General features: G+C 40.1%; 1 protein-coding gene across 3 annotated transcripts in view; it reads right to left on the bottom strand.

Annotated features, from left to right (window-relative positions):
• The window catches only part of fstl5 (follistatin-like 5), a 151,067-nt gene that overhangs the window by 79,747 nt on the left and 49,101 nt on the right, over nt 1-22,219 (bottom strand). For all 3 annotated transcript variants that reach the window (XM_063875755.1, XM_063875754.1, XM_063875756.1), the window contains one exon: nt 20,175-20,423. In XM_063875755.1, coding sequence (XP_063731825.1) covers nt 20,175-20,423 — 249 coding nt within the window. The remainder of the gene's footprint in view (nt 1-20,174; nt 20,424-22,219) is intronic.

The raw sequence follows: 22,219 nt of genomic DNA, 5'->3' as shown, positions 1-22,219 counted from the left end.
TCCAATCTTTTGCTCCTCAGAGTCTGCCCCCCCATCGCCTTCCTCATGCTTTTCCATCTCCGTCTCCAGGGCCTTGGGTACCACCATGGCTCACAATACATCAAGACAGCACAGCGTGACAACTGGGTTACCCAAATCAGAGGTCACTGATTGCAATCTTTAAGAGCAACTAGAGGTGTCACTGCCGCAACACCTGACTGAATCTGAAATGGATATATGGGCAGTGGGGCTGCAAACTCCTCACAGCCGCTCTGCCCTGGATGATAGGAATGCAAAAACCTCACAACAGACCTCGGGCACTGATAACAGACTTCTACTTATACTCCAGACTTAAGAAGAACATTTTTAGTCTCTGACTGGCATGCTAAAGAGCCGTGCATCTAAATGAAACTTGAGTGTAAAGACGTACCAAACAGAGGTTCAAGGTTCAGTCTTGACCTTAGAAACAGCGGAGAGAATCTTACTAAAGAAGTAGTTCCTCCATATCTGTAAATGTCAGTTTGGATGTAGCTAATGCAGTTCTCACAGACAATAAATAACAACACCTGCTGAGCTGATATGTATTGTATTTGAATGATAATTGGTCAAGTGTATAAGGGGCCGCTGGAGTTAAAGTGGCTAGAGCAGGGGTCTCCAACCTTTTCCCCTCTGAGAGCTACCTCTAAAGAAAAAAAATTACGGAGAGCTACTTGTGTTTTATATCATGTGTAACATTTATTCACACGTATCTAAATCCCTGAATAAGGTTTCGTTTGGCACAAGCATATACAGAACATACTGTACATACAACACTCACTATTTGTGTAAGAACACTAATACTCAAATTAAACTCAAAGTATGCACGTCAAAACATGTCTTTCTCTTTTCAACAACATATTTTTTTTGCATGAACATTTTCAAAATATTGGCAGCCAATACTCACACTCAAAATACAGAAATGTAACTAAATATGTATCAGTATGCATGTCTATGCATTTCTTTCTTTTCAGCTATCACTGATAAACTCACAGTTTTTGCATAACATTTGCAAAACACTGACCTCTAATACTCACACTTTGTGTGAAAACATAGCCCAAATTGAACTCATCAGCATATGCATTTCTTTATCTGTTCAAACTATAAAACACATTAAACTCACATTTTTTGCATAACATTTACAAAACACTGACACTTTGTCAAAACATAACTCACACTTTTGAAATCACATAGGCTACTATTGATGTTGAACAATTATAACTTCTTAACTTTGTCCACATCACACTTTCAGTCATTTATTCACTAGCCTACATATTCAGTCAAGCACCTTTAGTTAGTGAGATACCTGGCACTGCATGGTGCCAACAAGAGAGCTGTATGCTGGAATATACCCACTTAGGTTCACTCTTATGGAGTCTTTCAAATGTTCATCTGTCAGTGTTGTTCTGAACTTAGATTTGATGACATTCATGTCAGAAAAAGAAGATTCACAGAGGTATGTAGACCCAAACAAAGCAGCTGTCTTCAGAGCTGCTTGACACAGATTCTTATAGTTTTCTGGCTCAACCAAGCTCCAGAAATGTTCAGCATGCTGTTGAGATTTCAGCTGTATGTCGTTTTGGAGGTTTAAAAGTTCCATTTCCATTTCCACAGGATCGATACAGAAAAGGTCTGCCATCTGCCCAGAAATCTGACTAATGTCCACATTCATGAATGGGTTGGCAATTAATGTCACACAGGGCTCAAGTCTCTGAACCTGTCTGCAAACTCCTGGCCAAGCTTAATCAAGAGGTCACAGTACTTCTCTGTGTTCAAAGCATCAGCTACCCCTGCATGGGTTTCCAAAACCTTTTTGACAGAGGGGAAATGCTGGAATCTTTTGGCCTTCAACTGCTGGATGAAAAAGGCCAGTTTTGCGCTGAACGCGTTAACAGCACTGATCATGTTGCAGAAGTCTTTCTCTTTACCTTGCAACTGTACGTTCAAGTCATTCATTTTCTCAGTTACATCTGTCAAAAACGCAAGATCAAGGACCCACACTGCATCAGATAACAAGGTGGTGTCCTCCCCCCTCTCTTCCAAGAAAATCTTGATTTCACCCAGCAAGGAAAAGAAACGTTGCAGTACTTTACCCTTACTGAGCCATCTGATGTCAGTGTGGAGCAGGAGATCTCCATAGGCCACAGTGCATTCCTCCAGGAATTGCTTGAAGGTCCTGTGTTGCTTAGCCTTTGCTCTGATGGAGTTGATAATCTTGACAACCGGCTCCATGACATGTTCAAATCCCATGACCTTCGCGCATAAAGCCTGTTGGTGAATTATGCAATGGTAGGCCAGAAATGGCGGAAACTCCGGGTCTGCTTTGCATCGGGCAATAAATCCAGAGTGACGACGTGTCATCGCTGGTGCTCCGTCAGTGGTTATTGACACCAGCTTTTCAATAGGGATCTTCTGTTCCGTGAAGTAGTTCTTCACAGCATTGTAAATATCGACTCCCCTTGTTGTAGTTTTCAATGAAAGTAAAGTCAAAAACTCTTCATGCGCAGTGAAATCATCAAAAACCATGCGGATGAAAACAGCCTGCTGGGCTGTACTGCTCGCGTCAACAGATTCATCCAGCTGAATAGAAAACCATTTACACCTGTTAATGTCAGTTTCCAAATGTCTTCCCGCATCCACAGCCAGTGCAGACTCTCTCGCCATTGTATTTGCACCAAGTTGTACATCAGCAAAAGCAGACAATATTTCGGTCTTACATTTATGGTCCTTGAATAACGTTTCAGCCACCGCGGTCATGGCCTCCTTTACAACACTGCCATCAGTGAAGGCCTTTTTGCGTTTTGTCAGGATGTGCGCCACTTTAAACGAAGCCTCCGTACAAGCAGTAGCCTTCTGTGCTGGTCTGGTAAAAACAGACTGCTGTCGTTGTAGCTGTATTTTCAGGTCCTTTATCTTTTCTTTTCGTAGATTGCTACCAGCGGGAAAGCTCCATGAGAAGGTTCTGTGGACTGTGGTGAAATGGCGCTCCACATTGCATTTTTTACCGACCGCCACGCTTACTCCACAGGTCAAACAAACACACTTGTCCTTTACACTTGTGAAACAAAAGTATATTTCCCAATTCTCGTGAAAAAAGTATGTTTTCCGCCTCTTGTTGCATTCATGCCATGGTCAAGCTAATGCCGCGTTTACATCGGAGGTCGGAGGTCGGAACTGGGAGTGACGTCACATTCGAGGTCGGAAAGTCGGAAAAGATGGCTGCGCCTTGTTTACAGATTTAGCAATTACCTCGGGTTAGCCATTGTTAGCAATACTGGTTGATAACAGCGCTCTGTGTCATATTTTGTGAAAACAAATATCGTAGCAACATATCTTCAGATAGAAGATGAGCGGTACTTTATGTACAGGTGACAAATGAAATTGGCATATTATGAAAATGTGTGTTTAAGTCTTATATATACAGTCTATGGTTTAAATGTAAACTATTTGGCGAGCTACTTTGAAGGGGGCGGCGAGCGACTGGTAGCTCGCGAGCGACGTGTTGGAGACAGCTGGGCTAGAGTATAAATAGCCAAACCAACGAAGCAAAAGATGGGCAACACATTCACTCTTCAGATTATGCATTTTAAACGTATGCATAGTTTAATACATGGCCCTTTATTAATGATAGGGAAACAACAAAAGTCCTCTAAGTGAATTTAATAAATATACAAAAACCTCTATATGAGCTTTATGTCTTGTTAACTGTGGTTTCCAGGATCAAACTCCAACAACCTGCTTATACACTTTGTACAGCCAAGCCTCCTCTGTTCTACTTCCATCACTGAAACCCAGAGAGAACATCACTGTTTGCACAGCTGCACTTGATTTATTCCCTTAGTAAACATGCTCCTAACGAGTTTATGGTCGCTGTTTTGTTATATTCATTTCATAAATTATAGTCCTATTCAGAGTTATATTGGAGATGAAACAAGATATGCTTCAGGGGGCGGCTACCTTGTGATTGACAGGTCTCTATATCATGGCATTGTTATTGTTCTGGGTGCTCTCCGTGTTTCTTTCCTAAGACTTCAACCCGTTCACAATATGTTTTCAGTTCACTGAAGTTAATCATGGCATTTTTCACTGAGATTGTTCAACCCAACCCTAACCCTCTCATGTCCCTTCTGGTTGCAAAAAAACAAAGATGGTGACTGAAGAGAGGAGAACTTGTGCCTTTAAAACCATGGTCCACAAACTACAGGATGATGTCACGTTGACTGTCTCCACTGCATCGTTTGAGACTGCACTTTCTCTGGGAAACTTTACTTTGTTTGAGTTAAACTTTCTCAATGTTTAGTAAGAGCTCAAGACAGACTCCCTCCCTTCATTCTGTCTCTGTCACTACTGTTACCTCCTCTGATGCAGGTGTAATTCTCTCCCTCCCATCTTTCATCAGGATTGCTGATCTTCCTCATGTCTTTATCTTTGATGTACTACCCCCCCCTCCTCTCTCACCTTGAAGTGGATCATTATCATCCAGGAGACTTTACTCCAACCTCACCACACACATCAACCTCACCCTCCCCCCCTCATTTTCGACGCCGGGCTGTGAGAGAAGCCTTCAGAGCAGGGTTGCACGATAATAATCAACATTTTGATCCTGTTTAATTTGATCAATATAAGGATAACGATTAAACATTGATTTGGGGAACGAAATAATTGTAATGCATTTTAATATTTCAATAAATATAGCACTTTTAAAAGCACTGTATAAAAAAAGGTCCCTATAGTGCATATCCTATCATTTTTTTGTCCAAAACTTTAGCAGAGACCACTTTTTAAACATCTATATAGCAGTTGATTAAGTTCATATAGTGGTGGAAAGACTAAATGTCGAACGCTATGTCTTTTATCAATTATTTCAGGTTTAATGCGCCTAGAAATCTTCCTTTAAAATAATCTCAGCCACTGCTTCAACACACTGCATTACCCAAAGAAAAAGACCACTTGCATTAAAGTAGGCTTTTGTTCCACCTTTATGGAAATCATGCTGTGAGTTCTGATGGATGTTAATTTGTAATGGCATTGAATGGAAAATGCGTGATGCATCGCGATCGTTGTGATAACAGGACGCTGTGAATATGCTGTATGCTGGAGCTCATATTGAATTATCAAAATGCATGCATGAGTTAGCTGGGCTTTAGCTGGGCTTGAGATGGGAACAGCTTTCAAAACGTTACGGTTAAACTTATTTATAAGCCTCAAGTCCTTTTCAGGGGAAGCACCCACATTTTAGAAAAGCAAAGATGGGTTCAAAATGATTTTCCACAACAGATTTCAGAAACCCACACAAAAGAAAGGGAGATGGAGACTGAGTTAGAGAGTCAGGCAGAGGAAGAAGAAGAAGAGGACAAAGCAAGAACAGAGGCTTTGTTCGCTTCTCAAATCTGATCCAGCTAGAGTTGATTACATCGAGCTTACTCCTTCAGTGGCAGGCCTTGTTGATGTCATGATAGAGGACAGTGACCCAGGGGCTGAACACACCTAGGTAGAGATATCAAATCAAAACACTCCCTTATGTCTATATTTGGTCTACAGCAGGGACACTGGAGAATATCATTTCTGCACAGTCGAGCCGTACATGTAGACAAACTGTGGTTTTACCGTAGCAGCAGTGAGTCAGGCAGTAGCCTAGCTTTGTATCAACATATATAAACCTATAACATACAATCATTCTGAATCTGAGCTCAGAAAACGATAAATTCAAGCTCTCATTTCATGATTAGGGTGTTTAGTCGACTAATCGCCTGAATTAACGACTATTAGTTGACTAGAAAATTCTTTAGTCGAGGGCAGCCCTACAACCTAGCCTCACTGAGTGCTGGGATTGGTTTCCCATTTTCCGACTTTACGTTCTGCTTTGCTTTGCTCTTCCTTTTTGGCACTTTGTTCACAAGTCCATGGACAAAAAAAGCCTCTAAAGGGGAAGCTCATATGTTTTTTTTATGGTAATACTTTATATTAATCAACAATGTGCTTAAAGTTCACCAAAGCATAGTTTGTGAAGAAATGAGCTTAGCACAGTTTAGGCTGATTTCACAAAAACCCAACACTGCTAATTGAGATTAAGTGAACCTTGACTTGAGATATTTGTCAAATGAAAGCTTGACATTTAGCAAGCAAGAAATTGGACTTTTGAGTTGAGAATATTGTGTCAACCCACTACACTGTGTGAAGTACGTAGTGGTCATTTGAAAAGTAGTTAGCTTTTCTGCTGACCATAAAAGGCAATTACTATTAACATTTTAACCCAGCTGGCTTCTTTGACTCAGCATATCAGTGTTTACCTCAACCACTGAGTTTATTTGGTTCCCTAGAGCAGCCTAGCCTCTAAGAAATGCTTGTAGCGCATGAATAAAATTACAGTTTGACACAAGCCCATTGTGTGGTCCAAAGGAGAATCCATCCAGCTTTATGTAGCAGCTAGCATTATACTAGAGACACTAATGGACACACACGCACACCCACAGTTTTCTACTCAGAGTACAAAGCAGATCCTTCCACTGACCGGCAGTCACATTTTGATTATCACAATTCCTCCTGAGCCTTGCTTTTCATCCCACAGCGGGGTCAGCATTAGGTTAAAGGACTCTATTATCATCCATTAAGCCACTGGAGTCATACATGGGAACCATAAAGTTGAGTTCTTTAAGGTCTGCCGCCTCAGATATGGCGTACTCTAGAGCCTTTATTGATCAGGTCGTAATGCACTCAGCTTCACAAACAGGCGGGGAAACAGGAATACTTTGTCAAAACAGTCACCTGCCTCTATTCCAGCACCCATACAGATCTTTTTTTGTTCAGTTTTAACTGCAAATCACTCCTTACTTTGACACATTTGTATGTCTCTTTGTTGAGGTGCATCATCATCTGATGGCCATCAGTAAGGAGGAGTAAACAGGTCCAGGTCGGCTGGATCATAAAGCATTTCTTCTGTGTCCAGAACGTCTTTCTTGCTGATGGTTTCGTCAGGAATTGGGAATGTTTTCTGATGTATGGAGTAATCTACCATATTGGCAGACTGATCAGTCATGTCTGCTTTTGACAGACTCACATTTAATCTGAAAGGAGCCGTGAAAAAAGCAAAAAGCTCCTTGAGCAAAATCCAAAAAGGATGCTTTACGTGCTCTTGCAATTTGGAAATCAGGAAAGAAGTAGAAGCTATAATGTTTCAAACAACGAGTAGAGGAATTTAAAATTTGAATTAGCATTTTTACTGAATATTTAACATACTGTAGCTGCCAAAAATGTATCTAGTCTGCAGTTTTTCCAAACCTATCCACACAATAATACAGTCTTTATAACCATACAAAATGCTACGAATACACAAAAGTCTTTATTTCATAGTAACAATCTGATCAATGACAATGTAAAAGGGTTTATTGTAGTGATGAATCGATAGAAAATAGTCCCTTAAATATTCAACTTCCCTCAGCTTTACTGCACAATAAGAAACAACCTCACATTTCCAGCAGGAACGATAGCCCAGGTTGTTGGTTTGGCAGATCTTTTTTTTCCTCAGGCCAATTAAAAACATGACCTTCATCTTGCATTACACAGAGATTTTTCTTCCGCTTCTCAAAATGTATTCCTCAAAAGACATCCTTTGCAAGCATTTTTAGAAATATCCAGCACCTGAACATCCAACACATTCATCACATCACAGGGTCGGAAGGATTGAGCTATACATAGAGTGAAGTCAACACTTTGATATTAAAAAACGCCCACAACGCTGGATCTTAGTCAACCTCTCCCTCCCCACACACACACTTCTCCTCTCTGGGTCTTTCTCACATAAGACACCGCTCTAAGCACCGTTGGCAGCTATTGTTCACTTATTTAACCAAATTGTTCAAAGGCTAAATATCCAGGATGGAGAAAGTTGGTGGAAGCAGAGAACAATGACATGATAAACATTGCAGGTAAATGGTTGTAACAGCAAGAGGGCTTTTAACCAATAATCTAAAGATAAAGCATCTTGTGAATACTGCAAAAAGGTTTTGGAGCCGGTCAAAGTAAACACACACAACCAAATGTAGGTGGCCGATTCATCAAGAGTCTATTGAGTGCTTTAATCGTTTGTCAATGTACTACAACATTTTAAGAGACGGATCAAACTGTGGGACAATATATTTTAATCAAAGGATACAAAAGTCCCTGTTCACTGTTAAATTGATTCTAGTAAATCATCGAACCTCTGGCTGCTCCAGTAAAACAATAAAACCTGTAGTTTAACTATGCAAATGTGTGCAAAAATGTGCTGGATTTGTCCATATTTACCCAACTATTCTTCATATATTCAGTCCTAAACTTTTTCAGTTCAAAGATTGTTTTAAATGTGGGTGTAGCTGCTGTTATCCTTGTCAAAAATTCCTCTTTCATCAATGAAATGATTCTGCAGCGTCAACCTCTTATTCAGCACTACAGGGGGGGAGGAACATCAAAGACGTTTAATTGGCTAATTTGTCATATGATTGTTCGGGATCTGTGGCCCGGCACTCAGCACACGCCTCTGATGGAATAATTGGCCATTTTAGGCACATAATGAACATGCAAATTAATATAGGATGCTTTGAAGTTGAGCAAGCTATAAATAAACCCATCGATCAAAGACACCACTTCCTTGTCTTTAAGTGTACAGACCCTCAGGGATTTTGTGCTTGCAGACATCGGATGAACTACAGAAACTACAGAACGAAGTGTCAATGTAAATAAGGTTCAGATTATCCTCAGGAAGAATGACAAATGCCCAAAACATCTTCTTTTTTTCTAATATTTAATTAAAATATTCATTTCAAAAAGAACTTTCATATAAAAGCCAAGCATAGTTATTTTGTTTAAAGCGCATGAAAAGTCCTTAGATTTGTTATTCATAGAGATTTTGTGAGAATTTCAATTTTGGATGTAGATAAAAGAGTAGAGGATCATTTGTTGTTGAGTGAACTTAGATATGTAGATTGTTTCCATCAACTTCTCTAAGTCATACTTATAAATAAGCCTCTAATCCAACAAAGTTAACGTCCACAGCCTTTAATACAATAAAGCAGACTGCAATAGCCCAAAGATACAGGTTTGGGTACAGCTGGTGCTAATTGTTCTTATAAATAGGGTAAACCAAGCCTCTGGTGTTTACACTGAGGAACACATACAGATAATAAAAGATAGGGAGGCACACCACCCATAAACGCATGCTGAATCAATTACAAGTCTTTTCATGGAAAAACCCTCAAGGGTTCGTTCTTGAAAAAAGGACTTTCATACATATTATGTGTGGTTAAACACGAATACATGGCAGTACTGGGACAAGTTTAATCAAAACTGTATAATAGTTTCGATAACACAGTGTGCGTTAATCCCCAGCTGATGGTGCCTCACCTCATATTTTTGGGATCAGTGAACCGAATGTAAACAGCTCCCCTATTTATTTCTGATAGTTGTTCATGATACTGACGGATGTACTTCAGATGACTACTGTGAACACACATCAGCGACTATCTGAGGACACACTCACAGACACAAAAACAGACCCGGCAACATACTCAAGAGTCAACAGAACTAAATTGAATAAATGAAACTCTGTAAAATACATTTTCTAGTGCATAGATCATCACGTGGGAAAAATATACAGCTTATAGTGTAGTAGTGTGATTAAATTAGCCTGGTTGTTGTCTAAACTCGATGTTGCAATTAAACACAAATGAATAACAAGCCTTGCAGTGATGGTTGCTAAGTTTCCTGTGTAGAAAGTCCCTGAACAATTAACGCAGGTCTAATCACTCTGTCATCAAATGAAAGCTGCCCCATAAAGATGTCTATATGCAAGTGGAAATTCTCCATGAAACAGATTTTAAGAAAGGAAAATGTAGGACCACTCCAAGAAACATGGCATTATCACAGATGAACTACTGGCAATGAAGCCCATTGGGTAGATTCAAGGAAAGGGTATGATGACAACTAAGGATCAAATTAAAGTATGGGATGACATCGGTAATGACCACAGTCCTACATCTCCTTATGCGATAGTGCAGTATAGTTATTGACATGTTCACATAAAGTACAGGAAACGGAAGAAGAGAGTGACGAAAAAAACTGAAAAACGTTGTAAATATTTGGATTCGAAATATTAATAGTCCCAATAGAGATCCTGCAAGGCTTTTCAAGGTTTCATTATTTTCATTCCCTAATTGTATTTATTCAGACTAAAGCATGCCCTGCTATTGATGTTCTTTCATGTTTGCCAACTTCCAAATTGTGTTTTTCATCTCTTTTCCACACAAAGCATCAGTGGCCCTGATGAAAGTCTTAGACACAGAAAAAACATAAACCCACATTGTGTAAATAATGAGAAGCTTTTAACCTTTTATGAGAAGCAGCAAATAATTGGAAAATCTCTCTAATGTCTTTTTAAGAACATATTTTGTTGAGATGTCTTTTGAAAATACTTAGCCAATGTAACGGTTAATGGGTTTTTAATTTGCCCAAATGGCAAGTCTTTTAGGGAACTTACACAAACACGAGGATATTACTCAAACTCTACAGCTGGAATATGTTGGGTTCAAACTCAAGTCGTTCTTGCTGAGAGGTGACCAATGCAAACCAATGTGGCACCCAAAGTTAAAGGACCTGTCAGTGTTAGAGTGACAGGAAGTCAAATGTAAGAGGCATGCCTATGCATTTATATTCAAATAATGGTGCTGTGAATTTTGGGGGAACAGGCCTTCAACAATAAGAAGGTGAGCCCGTAGAAATCTGCAATTTAATGTTGCTCCTGAGAGCATCAACTTCTGACAGAGGAAGCTGCATAAACCTATAACCAATGACATGCGGCTAATTTAGGTGACATTTTGGGGGTTCAGCTTTGTGTCACTTTGACAGGAGTAAGGGCTGTGAATAAACAAACTGAACCTGCAGCCTCCCAATAGAAAAGTAGACCACTGTGGCGGCTCATCCTTGTCGTACAGCACAGTGAATAGCAGCTCCGGGCCGTGTCCTTCAGTAAATATTAACCGTCCTCGCCATCTGCCGTGACTTTTCACCCTCAATCTCGCTTTGAAACCCCATTGTACAGTTGAGCTCCATATATCTCGTGCAGCTTAGCCTATGATTGCAGGTTTCAGCAATCGTGCCTTTTGATCAAAAAAACAAAGGTAGACAAATAAATCTGAGTGCTGGTGGCTGTTGGCCTGGGCAGAAAACAGGAAATATTTTCTCACACAGCACAAAATAAGTGTAATATACAGTGAGCGCCTTACTCTGGGAAAACAATGAGATTACGGATTTTCAAATGTGTTCCAAGTGTGAAGTCCTGATTCACCTTGACATAATATTTCACCCGCATCATATTTTTCATTTCAGCACCTAATTGAATGTGTTTTATTATTGGTTATTCGCTTTCCTTACCGTCTCCTGCATGAGAGGAGCTATTCCTGCACCCCGAGACACAAAGAGTGATGACACCATTCTGCTCTGAAATTTTCACTGACCATATCAGTTTTCATTAAATTGGCCAGCGCCACTCCCTACAGCTATGTTTAACATCTACACTGTTTTTCTACTGCATCCGTCTTCATTCAGCTATAACAGGAGAGGCTAACGATGCCATGTATTTAGTGATATGACTGCCATTAGCAGATGCCTGTGTCAGAGACAAAAAAAGGACGAAAAATCAATGGAGGAAAAAAGCGACAACGTCTCTGATTCTTAATGTCAGAGAGGTGATTATGGGAGGCTCTGTTCTGTTAGTCAACGCCTTTCAATGATCAGTTTTTGTGAAAGATCGATTTGTCCAACAAAAAGAGATATATGAATGTTCAGCGCCATTACTCAAGGGAAAGGACCTTTTCAACGGATTCTATTAAAACATAGAGAAGTGAGTCATAGAGACACCGGTCATTCATGTTCAAACAATTCATTCATTGCCTAAAAGCACTATGTCAAGGAACTGGCCTTGTTTTTGCTATATTTATACATCATGTAATACATGTATTCTCTTAATGTCCATTGAAGATGGCCATGAATTAAGCTTATGCTGGGGATTTTCAGGGCCAATAATATGATGTTCTCTTAGCAACTCTATCTCTCAAATAATGGCTTGGGTGCTGTCTTTTTCTTGACTGAAATGTCACAAATATAATTATTTTGAGATACTAAAAATACGCGGTATCATACAAGCTTGTTTTGTATTGTGTCAAATGACAAAAACACAAGATAGTGCTCCCCTGTGTGTGTGGCTCTTCTTAGTTACAAAAAAACCCAATCTGATCTTGCATCAACTGATCTGATACACAGCCGATGAGCTCATAATCTGGATAGATTGGACTGGAACATTAATCTCCTCAGCCTTTTAGAACTGCACAATTCAACAGGAACATCCCGTTGGTTGCCACAGCCCTCAGTCTGTGTATCCAAAAGTTCATAACAAATTTGTCAGGAAAAATAAATCCACGTGCATGTACAACGATAGAAATGAATCCCCGTGGCCCCAGCCGTGGCGCAACTGGCTGGGGCACCTGCACCGTACGCCGGCGACCCGGGTTCGATTCCCGACCCGTGGTCCTTTCCGGATCCCACCCCGACCTCTCTCTCTCACTTTCCTGTCACTCTCCTATCCGATTAAAGGCAAAAAGCCACAAAAAATAACTTAAAAAAAAAAGAAAAAAAGAAACGAATCCCAGTAAAATTGTTTTCGATTAATAATGAATTGAGTTATTCCGTTTTATCTCCAATTGGTGTCAGATGAAACAATCTCGTTTTGGCAGAAAATGCCAATTTAATTAGAGCAGATCACGACGTACAAGGACTCTGCGCTTCAGACCAGCACCAACACCCTGCAGCTGACAATGGTTTGGATGCCCTTGCAAACTTAATGATCCACAGGTCTAGATTTTAATGAGCAGCTTGTTCTCTGGCACTGCTGACGATGACGGCGCCAGGTCTCCACAGAGGTCTCAGCATCAGTGGCACCACAGAGTCATTAAAAGAAAGCCAAAACGCACGGGAGGTTCAGAAGCCCTTTACTGTACACAGGCTGGTCTCAGTGGAACGCCTCTGGTGGGGAAAGACACAAACACACACACACACACACACACACACACACACACACACACACACACACGCTCAGGTAGATGGTCTCTGGAGGCCGGAAGCTTGATGCTTCATGAGCAGGTTTTTCTTGTCAGAGCCCAGGGGATTCGTACAACAAAAACACTACGGTACACCAAGCTCTACTTATAGAGACCGCCTAATCACAGATGGTTGCAAAAATATAAATATCAATGTACTGTACAGTAGTGAAATATAATATAAGTGGTACACTAAGACAGAAATAAAAAGTTCTGCAGAAAGACAGATTTCAATGTGTTGCAGAGACCATGCCCAAATGTTTGAGATTCACCAATAACTACTTACTTAATATATGATGTAATTAATACCAATCGCAGCAAAAAAGATTACTGATATGTTAATTAAAATGTCTGTTAAATAGAATTGTGCTATATAAATGCTTGCTTGACACCCAGATCACATACCACGGCGAAACCAACCTGTTCTTTCCATAACATCAGAGCTGGTCCAATTAGACAGGAGAAAATAAAGATTACACCCTGTGACTGCTCAGGGGGATTGTGAGGGACATGCCCCCATCAATGTCCAACCTCTATTGATTTTTCCCTCTCAATGATTATGCAAAAGCAGAGAGATTTTCCCTCTGAGTAATTTCTCACCCACAAAAGGGCTGAATCTACCACTAACCCCTCTCGCTCTATTTTCTATCAGATCGCAACACCAGACAATTATATTTCCCCTAAATATTAACCTGCAAATATAGTCAACAGTTCAGACTCTGCAATGCGTACAGCAGTGGTACTAAACTGGACTGGTACTGGATTAAAGCTTTTACATTTCAGCTTAAAGAATATGTTTATTATCCGATTAGTCCAACATGGAATAAATCCAAAACAATGAAGCTAAGAACATTCGCGGGATTATAAACTAAAATATCAAAATCAAGATGAACATGTTCCCCCCTAGTTTTAATGAGATCAAAGTATTTTATCTATAATTTGATTTAGTTTCTGAACAGTTGGTCTGCTAACAAAAGCAATTTGAAGACGTCACCTCTAAGGCGAGCCCTAATGAAGACTGCTCACTGTGTTTGTGATATTTCAAAAGACCAAACGAGCATCTGTTTAATCAGAAAGTCAATCAGCAGACTAAAGTAAAGTAAATTGCAGCCCTACAGAGATAGCCGGCTAATAGATGACTCTCAGAGGCCCAGAGACATGAGCGGCGGGATTCAGGTGAGATCATTAATGCAGCAAAGGTAGTCAAGCAGCAGCAACAGCAGTGTAATTATGAAAGTGCTATTCTAGCTTCTACAATATTACCCATTAATCACCTTTTGGCAGTAATTCTAATGTATTCTCAGCAACTCATTCCTGAATGAAACCATAACTGTAATTAAAAACTGTATTATAGCACCACCCATCCCTTCAGGAAGTGAATGTAATACGCTTATGTATTACCTTTCAAGTTCTAAAAACTGTGTGACTTTTTGGTAGTGATCTGAAACTCTACATGAACGGTGATTGTTTGTAACTCCTTTAAGATATCTTGTTCTTGGGTTGGTACTCTGAAGTGTCAAACCCAATGTTTTATGTGACTACACGCAGGACATTTTATTTCATGCAAGTATGATGTAATCTCAAGCCACCAGTACAAGATCCAGTGTAAAGCTTTGATCCATGTCTGTCAAACTCCTGATGCAATGGCAAAGTAAATGATGCAATGCAACCAAACAGCAAGTACTAAACACAAATTGAGAATCGCTGGGACTGAAAGTTTAATGGGAGCCAAATGTCTGAATGTTTTTTCTAAATGTATGATTCCCCTATAATTGGATGTGCTGAATGCGCTGAAAACACTTGCCTGATGTGCCGTAACCTTAGCCCTGATTGTCTCCGCTCGTGACAATTGCCTGTTGCAGAGATTGCTCGCCATCATGCACACATTTCCCTCGCAGATTGGACAGACTTTTGTGCACCACATAATTTTCAATCAGATCCGATCCCGGCTAAGTTGCCATGCAGAGCGAGGGGTAAATTGCAGGTCATATGCCCTCACCAAGTGCTAATGAGAGCTTCAGTCAACACATGGCTGTACTTTTTTATCCTGTCTACCATAGCTGATATGAGTTACAGTACAGAGAAGGTATGGCTGACAAGGCCTGTCCATTTCCAGCTCACACCGACCGGCTGGGAACAGAACCAATAATGGCTCAGCTTCTTTGCATATGGGTGTCTGTCCAAAAGCAATCATTTCCCACAGCTATAAGTTTAATCTTGCCCAGGAGACTAATTGTCTGTCTATCAAATTAATATGAAGCAGAATCTTTTCAGTGATGATCAGATGCCTTGGACCTGTCGGCTGATGAAATGTGGTCTCATTAAGACATCACTGAGACATTTGAATACATTAGATAATGGTCCAACATTAGTGGTTCAGCTAAAGGGGACACATTATAAAACCATTTTGGAAAAAGTCAAATTTTCAGTGTTCTGCACATACATACATACATCCCACAACCTGTGAGACAAGACAGCCTAGTTTGTTTTTAGTGGGTTGCCTCGGTCAGAAAACATGCATTTCAGACTTGGCTCTTTAGGGAGGCAGCGTAAAAGTGACAGGGTCAAATTGGAGTGTTTAAGACGGGTGAATACAGAAACATAAAACAGTGTTTTTTATTTTATTTTTTTACTTTAAAGCATGTCAACATGTAAATGAACAGTATAACAATAACCATTATATGTCAACTTTAACTGAATAGCATGTTAAATGCATATCCTGAATTGCTAGCAATATCATACATGACAAATACATCTCATAGTGTGAATCCACTATAAAAAACATGCTAATATGAGTGAAATGGGTCTTGCCTTTATACTGTGGTTAATCAGCAGCAATGTATCTTCTAAACACATATGGGTCTAAAATAAGACGACCTCCATTATTAAAACCCGGTTTGCACTGATTGTTTGGTCCCTGAATGTTGTGCGGTGTGAAAGAGGTTGATAAACGATCACCAATCCATTAGCTTCTGTATATCCAACAACAAGGAAAGTATGAGGGTATTTGTGGCGATCGGTAGAGCATGAGTGGACCCAGCGTGTCATCCATCTAGCTTCGACAGATTTTTTTTTTATGGCATTGTTTACTGAATTCAACAGCGTATGGTCATTGATTACAAGGTGTTTAATCTACTGGACAAGAGGAAGACCTTGCAGCTGTAATGAGAAGTTTTCCCATGTGGCAACAAGGGAGGGCAAGATTTACCGAGGGCTTTGCTCCTGTTGTTTATGCCAAAAACACAGGCGAGTCCAGGAAAGAAAAATCTGAATTTGACGACTTTCCTTGAGTTGATCGATCAAAATGTGCCCGGATCAGCTCTGACACCAACCTTTGGATGTGCTAGGCAATGAACTTCTTGACACGAAAGAAGTGCATTCCTGATGGATTTGCACGTCTTTGGTTTTGCATGTATTTGGTAAAAAAAAGAGGAAAATAGACAAATAAGAAACGGATACCAAAAATGCTTTTTTATTTAAAACAGCATTGCCAGAATACAGGTCAGGCAATTACCAAACTCAGTAGGCTTCATTTTTGAGGAACGAACTGTCCAAACTAAATGTAATGACAGGGTGGTCCTAGTTTTTGAGATATTACAGTCTAGACCAAAGCAGAGAACAAACTAACCGACTGTCAGAGCTGCTAGCGTGACTGTAAAGTAATTACTGCTACTGTGCTAGTGGCATGACCTGCTACCAAATGTAATTGAAATCTGTTAAGTAGATATCCTGGTCACTAACAGACTAACAGACAGAGGCACAAATGAGAGCCAAGCATAAGCTCCTCAGTGGTAGAAACTCATATTGAACTGAGGGAAACTCATTACTATGCTGTGATAATGAGTACATTTCTCCATATTGCAAGGTAAATGTAGCCTATTACCTGGAGGACAAATAATCAAATGACATATTTAACATGGCGTTGAGGGTGCTTTACCCACTAATAACACCTGAATCATAATTACATCTAGATTTGGTTGCAAGCTCTATTTGATTTGCTCAATTATACATTTCCTCTGATTGCCACAGCGCCTTTGGTAGTTGCAACTAAGAACAAGTCCGCAGTGGCTTTGTAATATTTCTGTTTACCTGTGTAGATTTAAACCTGCACTACATTTATAGAATGTGTTGTTTTAAATATATTTTAAAATGCCTAAAATAAATTCCTTTAGCAGCAGGCCCATGTGTCCTCTCCCTGGAGCTTTCAACCAATGAGAAATTGATTAGATATCAGTCACAGTGAGAAGAAAAGAACTTGTGGATTGAGCGAGGGAGGAGACGGGAGAAAAAAAGAGAGCTTGTTTTTTTGTTCTTTCTTTTGGCTCCTGTTGATCTGATATTGATCGCTTGACATTGGTCAAATATCCCACTCTGCATTGCGGTGAAATGCTGATTGAATGTAGAGGAGGTGGGGTTGGTTGGAGGGGGGTACTCTGACAGGATAGGGGACATGAGAGAGGCTGATTAGGAGTGTCAGCCACCCAGGGATCTACTGCTGATCTGAATGCCTTTTTCTGTGAGTGGGATGAAACAGATGCTTTGATTGTTAGCATTGGCTCACCTATTCGTTTGTTTTGGCTTTACAATCCGAGGCGGTTGCCCCCCGAAAAACCCTCTGTAAGGGAGGACCGTGGAGAGTTTCATCAGCTAAAGTGCACAGATCCGGAGCCATTCCCAGCCTCGAAAGAAGTTTTCAAAGTGAACAAGTTTGCTAAGAAACCATGTCGAATAAGTTCAGAGACTCATTGAATGGCTCATGAATATTATGAATGTCTGTGAGTACTTTGAAACCTTTACGCTGAATGAAACTAAGGTGTAGAGTGTCAGGAGCTCTTACCACAGCGACGCCTTGGTTTACCAAAGGGAGAGTAGCCTTGTTTCCAGGGACTGAGAATAATTGGCCTGTTTATACAATCAATGGTAGGGAGAAGTCTACCTTCTCCGGGGAAATATGAACACTACAGCACTAACACCTGCTCCCGACTCTAAACCAGGCTGTGAATTTCACATGGAGCTCTATGCCTGGTTTTGTATTGTGTCTTTTCTTCTTTATGTTGTATCCCCCATGAATGTTATACAGCATTGGGTTTGTCAATATTTCATAGCATTGGTTCTACATATCTTGTCACTGCTGGCTACACGAGATGTTTGTGTTTCACGTGTATGTGCTCTTTTGGATTTGATGTATTGTATGTGCTTGTATTTTGACATTTAGTATATAGATTTGCAGTACATCAAACAAGATGGATCTATTTCAGAGTGGCATTTTGGTTCCAGAGAACATAAGAGATCTGCATCAAAGGTCATAATGTAATTCAAGTGTGGGACATTTTTCACGTCTGCTGTCACATTCAAATAATAGCTCAACATTTTGGGGAACACGCTAACTATCTTACGCTAATAGGAAGGCTAATACCCCTAAAGATAAGTAAGTCTAACTACAAACACCTATTTAATCTCACTCATTAACATGTTATATCGTGTGTTTACAATCAATAAGCAAACACAGGTGTGAAGATGACAACTTGCTGCTACACAGTGGGTTATGTATTGTAATGTCGTTTTTTTGTCATGCGGATAGTTCATTCCTTCAGTTCCCACTTAATTTCACAAGTGCTAAAGATGCTGGTATGTGGATTCTGTTATATTAAGACTAAGGCTGTGTATGAATTTCTAAAATAGTTATTTCCTAAGTCTATTTCTAGCTACTTGATGGAAAGATGTATGAGGTCAAGCAAAGATGTGAATTTAGGATTTAGAGAATTCCACCAGCTTGTAACATGGCTGCAACTTAGATATATGACATCTTACTCATTTAGGTATCATCCCAAGTAGACAAAACGTATCCAGACACAGCCTTAGTCATGCTAACTGTTTCCCCCAGTTTCCAGGATGTTTATACTGAGCTAAAGTATCCAGCTGCTGGCTTCACATTTAACAGACAGATATGAGAGTCGCATTTCCGCCAAATGTTAATCTATTCCTCTATTTCAAAAGTCCCAAAAGTAAAAAGCTGCTCAGTATCAGAGCCAGCATAGTGATCAATGTGTTTGTTATTCAATTCACAGTTGGTAGGTATTGCTAATATTTATCCTCTCAATACGCCGGTAGGATTTTGAGCCAAGATTAAGACTTTTACTCTTTTACCAACCAAGTAGCAGAAGATTATTCGGGGACTTTCTAATGAAGGTTGGTTAATTGTCAAGAGGCTGGTGCAGCGGGGCCAGCAGCCAAGATTAAGTCCCTCACTCAGGTGTTTCAGTTTGAGGGTGTCACTATATACAGATATTGAAGAGAGTAGTGAAATAAAAAAAAATGTGAACATCAAATCTTTGTTGAAAGGAGAGCAAGTTAACGGTAGCTGTTAGATGCTGGTGGGAAGCACGGTTTTGCTCCTTGATTGTCAAACACTCTCATCACCTCCCGACAGTTGTACTTTGACTTTAACTAATTTGCCAAACAGGAGCAAAAACACAATGAACAAAATAAAATATACATGTTGAATACACTTTAAACAATATATATTAATCTTGCTATATATAATTCATTATTAATAATAATGACAACAATAACAATAATTTCCTCTACTGCAATGATGAAAGAAAGACCTTAATTTCCCTACTCCTTTAGGTCATTAATAACCTAGATGCAGTCCTGTGTCACTGTGGCCAGACACGGCACTAACAATGCCCAAGGCAGAGCAGTTATGTCCTATGAAGGGATAAACTGCATGTTTGGATCAAAGTATCCCTGACCTGATAAGAAGTGTGTTTTGAAAGTTATTTCCCTTCCTTCAAGTAAAAATATCCCACCTTCAAATGGTGAAGTTGTCAAAATTCGAAACCTTAGTGGGTGTCTTTTTCCAAACATTTTGAGTGTCCATCAAAGCGGGAAGCAAACTCGATTAAATCAAATCCCTCAGGTTTCAGGGCCAACAGGACACTCATAAACATTGCAAAGGGTACGGTGCCTGATGTGCACTATTCAATGGACCACACACATCCTCCATTAGAGTAAGGTGACATGAGCTCTTACTTTTGTAGAAGCACTCCTCGCTGTGCATGATGGTAATCCTGTGTCCTTGGAGACAGGAGGCCCGGTGGAGCTCACAATGGTTCTGGTACAGCTTTCCATCTGAACCGCACACGGGTTTATAGTGCGGTTTACAATGATCCAAGCACTTGCACTCCCCTTGGCCGGTTTCATGGTTAGCCACACAGTGACGCCCCAAGCCACAGTACTTGTGTTCACAGGGGCTTGGATTGCCATTGTGTCCCATAAAGCCTGTGAAAAACACACAGAAAGAAGACGTGAGTTACAGTTTTGTCTGAACATCTGTGAAAGATGTGTTTCCAGAACGGAGGTTAACGCTCATATTACAGGATGGATCTCAGTCAGGCTTTCTCAGTCCCTTTCATCCATCAGGAAACCCCTATCAACAGTGCATGATGCTTTTCTAAACTCACAAAATGTCAGTCAAGAGGATAAATTATGCAAGTCATGTTCACTATAAATCACATGTGGTGGAAGTGGAAAAGTCTGCTCAAAATGCTCTGCAGAAAAAGATCTCCTATTTTCTCATGTGATATTTGTAGGTGCAGAGGCAAGACTGGAAAGATCTCAGAAGTACATTTAAATCAAATTACTCTAGACTGAGAGAGAAATATGTTCTGTCTATGTCAGCATGTTAGGCTCTCCTATTACACATAGGAAATGTGTGCAACGGCACAACAACAACAACACATGTCAACAATGCATTGTGAAATAGAATAAAAACAATGCTTTATATGCCTTTCTCTGTTTTTTCAAAACCCTTTAAAGACAATTCAACAGTTTGGGGCGGCAAGCAACAAGTGTGTTCATCATCTGTCAATTACTTTTCTACCTTTTGAAGATTCACTGATTAAAAAAGGGACAGTAATTTAATTCACTTACCAATGAAAATAATATGTAGTGCACAGCCTAAATATCACGTCTACACATGGATCATATGTACTGCAAATCCACTTGTTTAAAAAAGCCATGTTTATTTTCTTAAAGCATGCTAGACGTTTTATGAACGTTACACCGTTTAAATATGAAACCGCAGCTCTTCCATGAGCTATAAATAGAGCAGAGGTCACAATATTATCTACAACAAAATGTAAACGAGGAAAGAGTTTACAGTGGCCTGGGTACTCCACAGTTTACCTATGTACCTCTTACATTTCATCAATAATTCCCCCCACCTTGCTGTGAGTGTGGCTGCATGTGAATAACTCTCCAGAGTGAATGACTAAACGGAAGGGAAAGGTTTTGGTTTTCCAGTAAGGAATACTTTCTCATACAAAGTGACCCTTAAATGACGAGGGCTAAAACATCATCAAGTATTCAATTGATCCAAGAGCTGAGGGTTGAAATGAGTAGAAAAGCAACATGAAAAATTAGTAAAGTGTCCTTGAGCAAGACCCTTATTCCCAGCCTGCTGCTGAGGTAAAGTCCTGCAGTAGACCCTGAACCCTGACCACTGTGAGGAGACGGCCAGAGAAGGAGAATTTCCCTTTGGGGGTTAGTGCAGAAGCAACTAAAAGGAAGGGATGAACAACAGAGCAGCTTGAACGGTGCTTTAAGAGAAACAGAACACACAATGATAAAGATGTGTGGATGTGCTGCAGGATCGTGAGGGTTTTATGAGACCAGGATTTTCCTTTAAGAAATGATTAGAGTGAGTTTCTTCTGCGGGAAGGATTCTGTTGTGGTCTGCCATTTTAACCTGCATGAACACTAATAACTCTTGACAGGCCACGGATCAGTCTGTACTGTAACTCATGAACCACATCAAATATATTGGTTTCTAATAGCAGCTTGCTCACTCGTAGATTGCCCTTTGGAATAGTCCTCAAGAGACAGTGGAAGTGTATGAGGAGGGAAAACAACAACTCAACCACCACCAGAGTGGATTCCTCTCAAGGCTGCGCTGCCACGTACTGTTATGGATATAACGGACGACTGAAAATGCACACGACAATAAGAAAATGATTATGGGTTTGTCCACGGCTCATTCTATTTGTGAATAGGTCAATCTATTTCTAAGTATGTTC

This window comes from Eleginops maclovinus, chromosome 23, assembly GCF_036324505.1.
Source record: "Eleginops maclovinus isolate JMC-PN-2008 ecotype Puerto Natales chromosome 23, JC_Emac_rtc_rv5, whole genome shotgun sequence".
Taxonomy (NCBI): Eukaryota; Metazoa; Chordata; class Actinopteri; order Perciformes; family Eleginopidae; genus Eleginops; species Eleginops maclovinus.
This window is presented reverse-complemented; position numbering and strand designations above follow the sequence as displayed.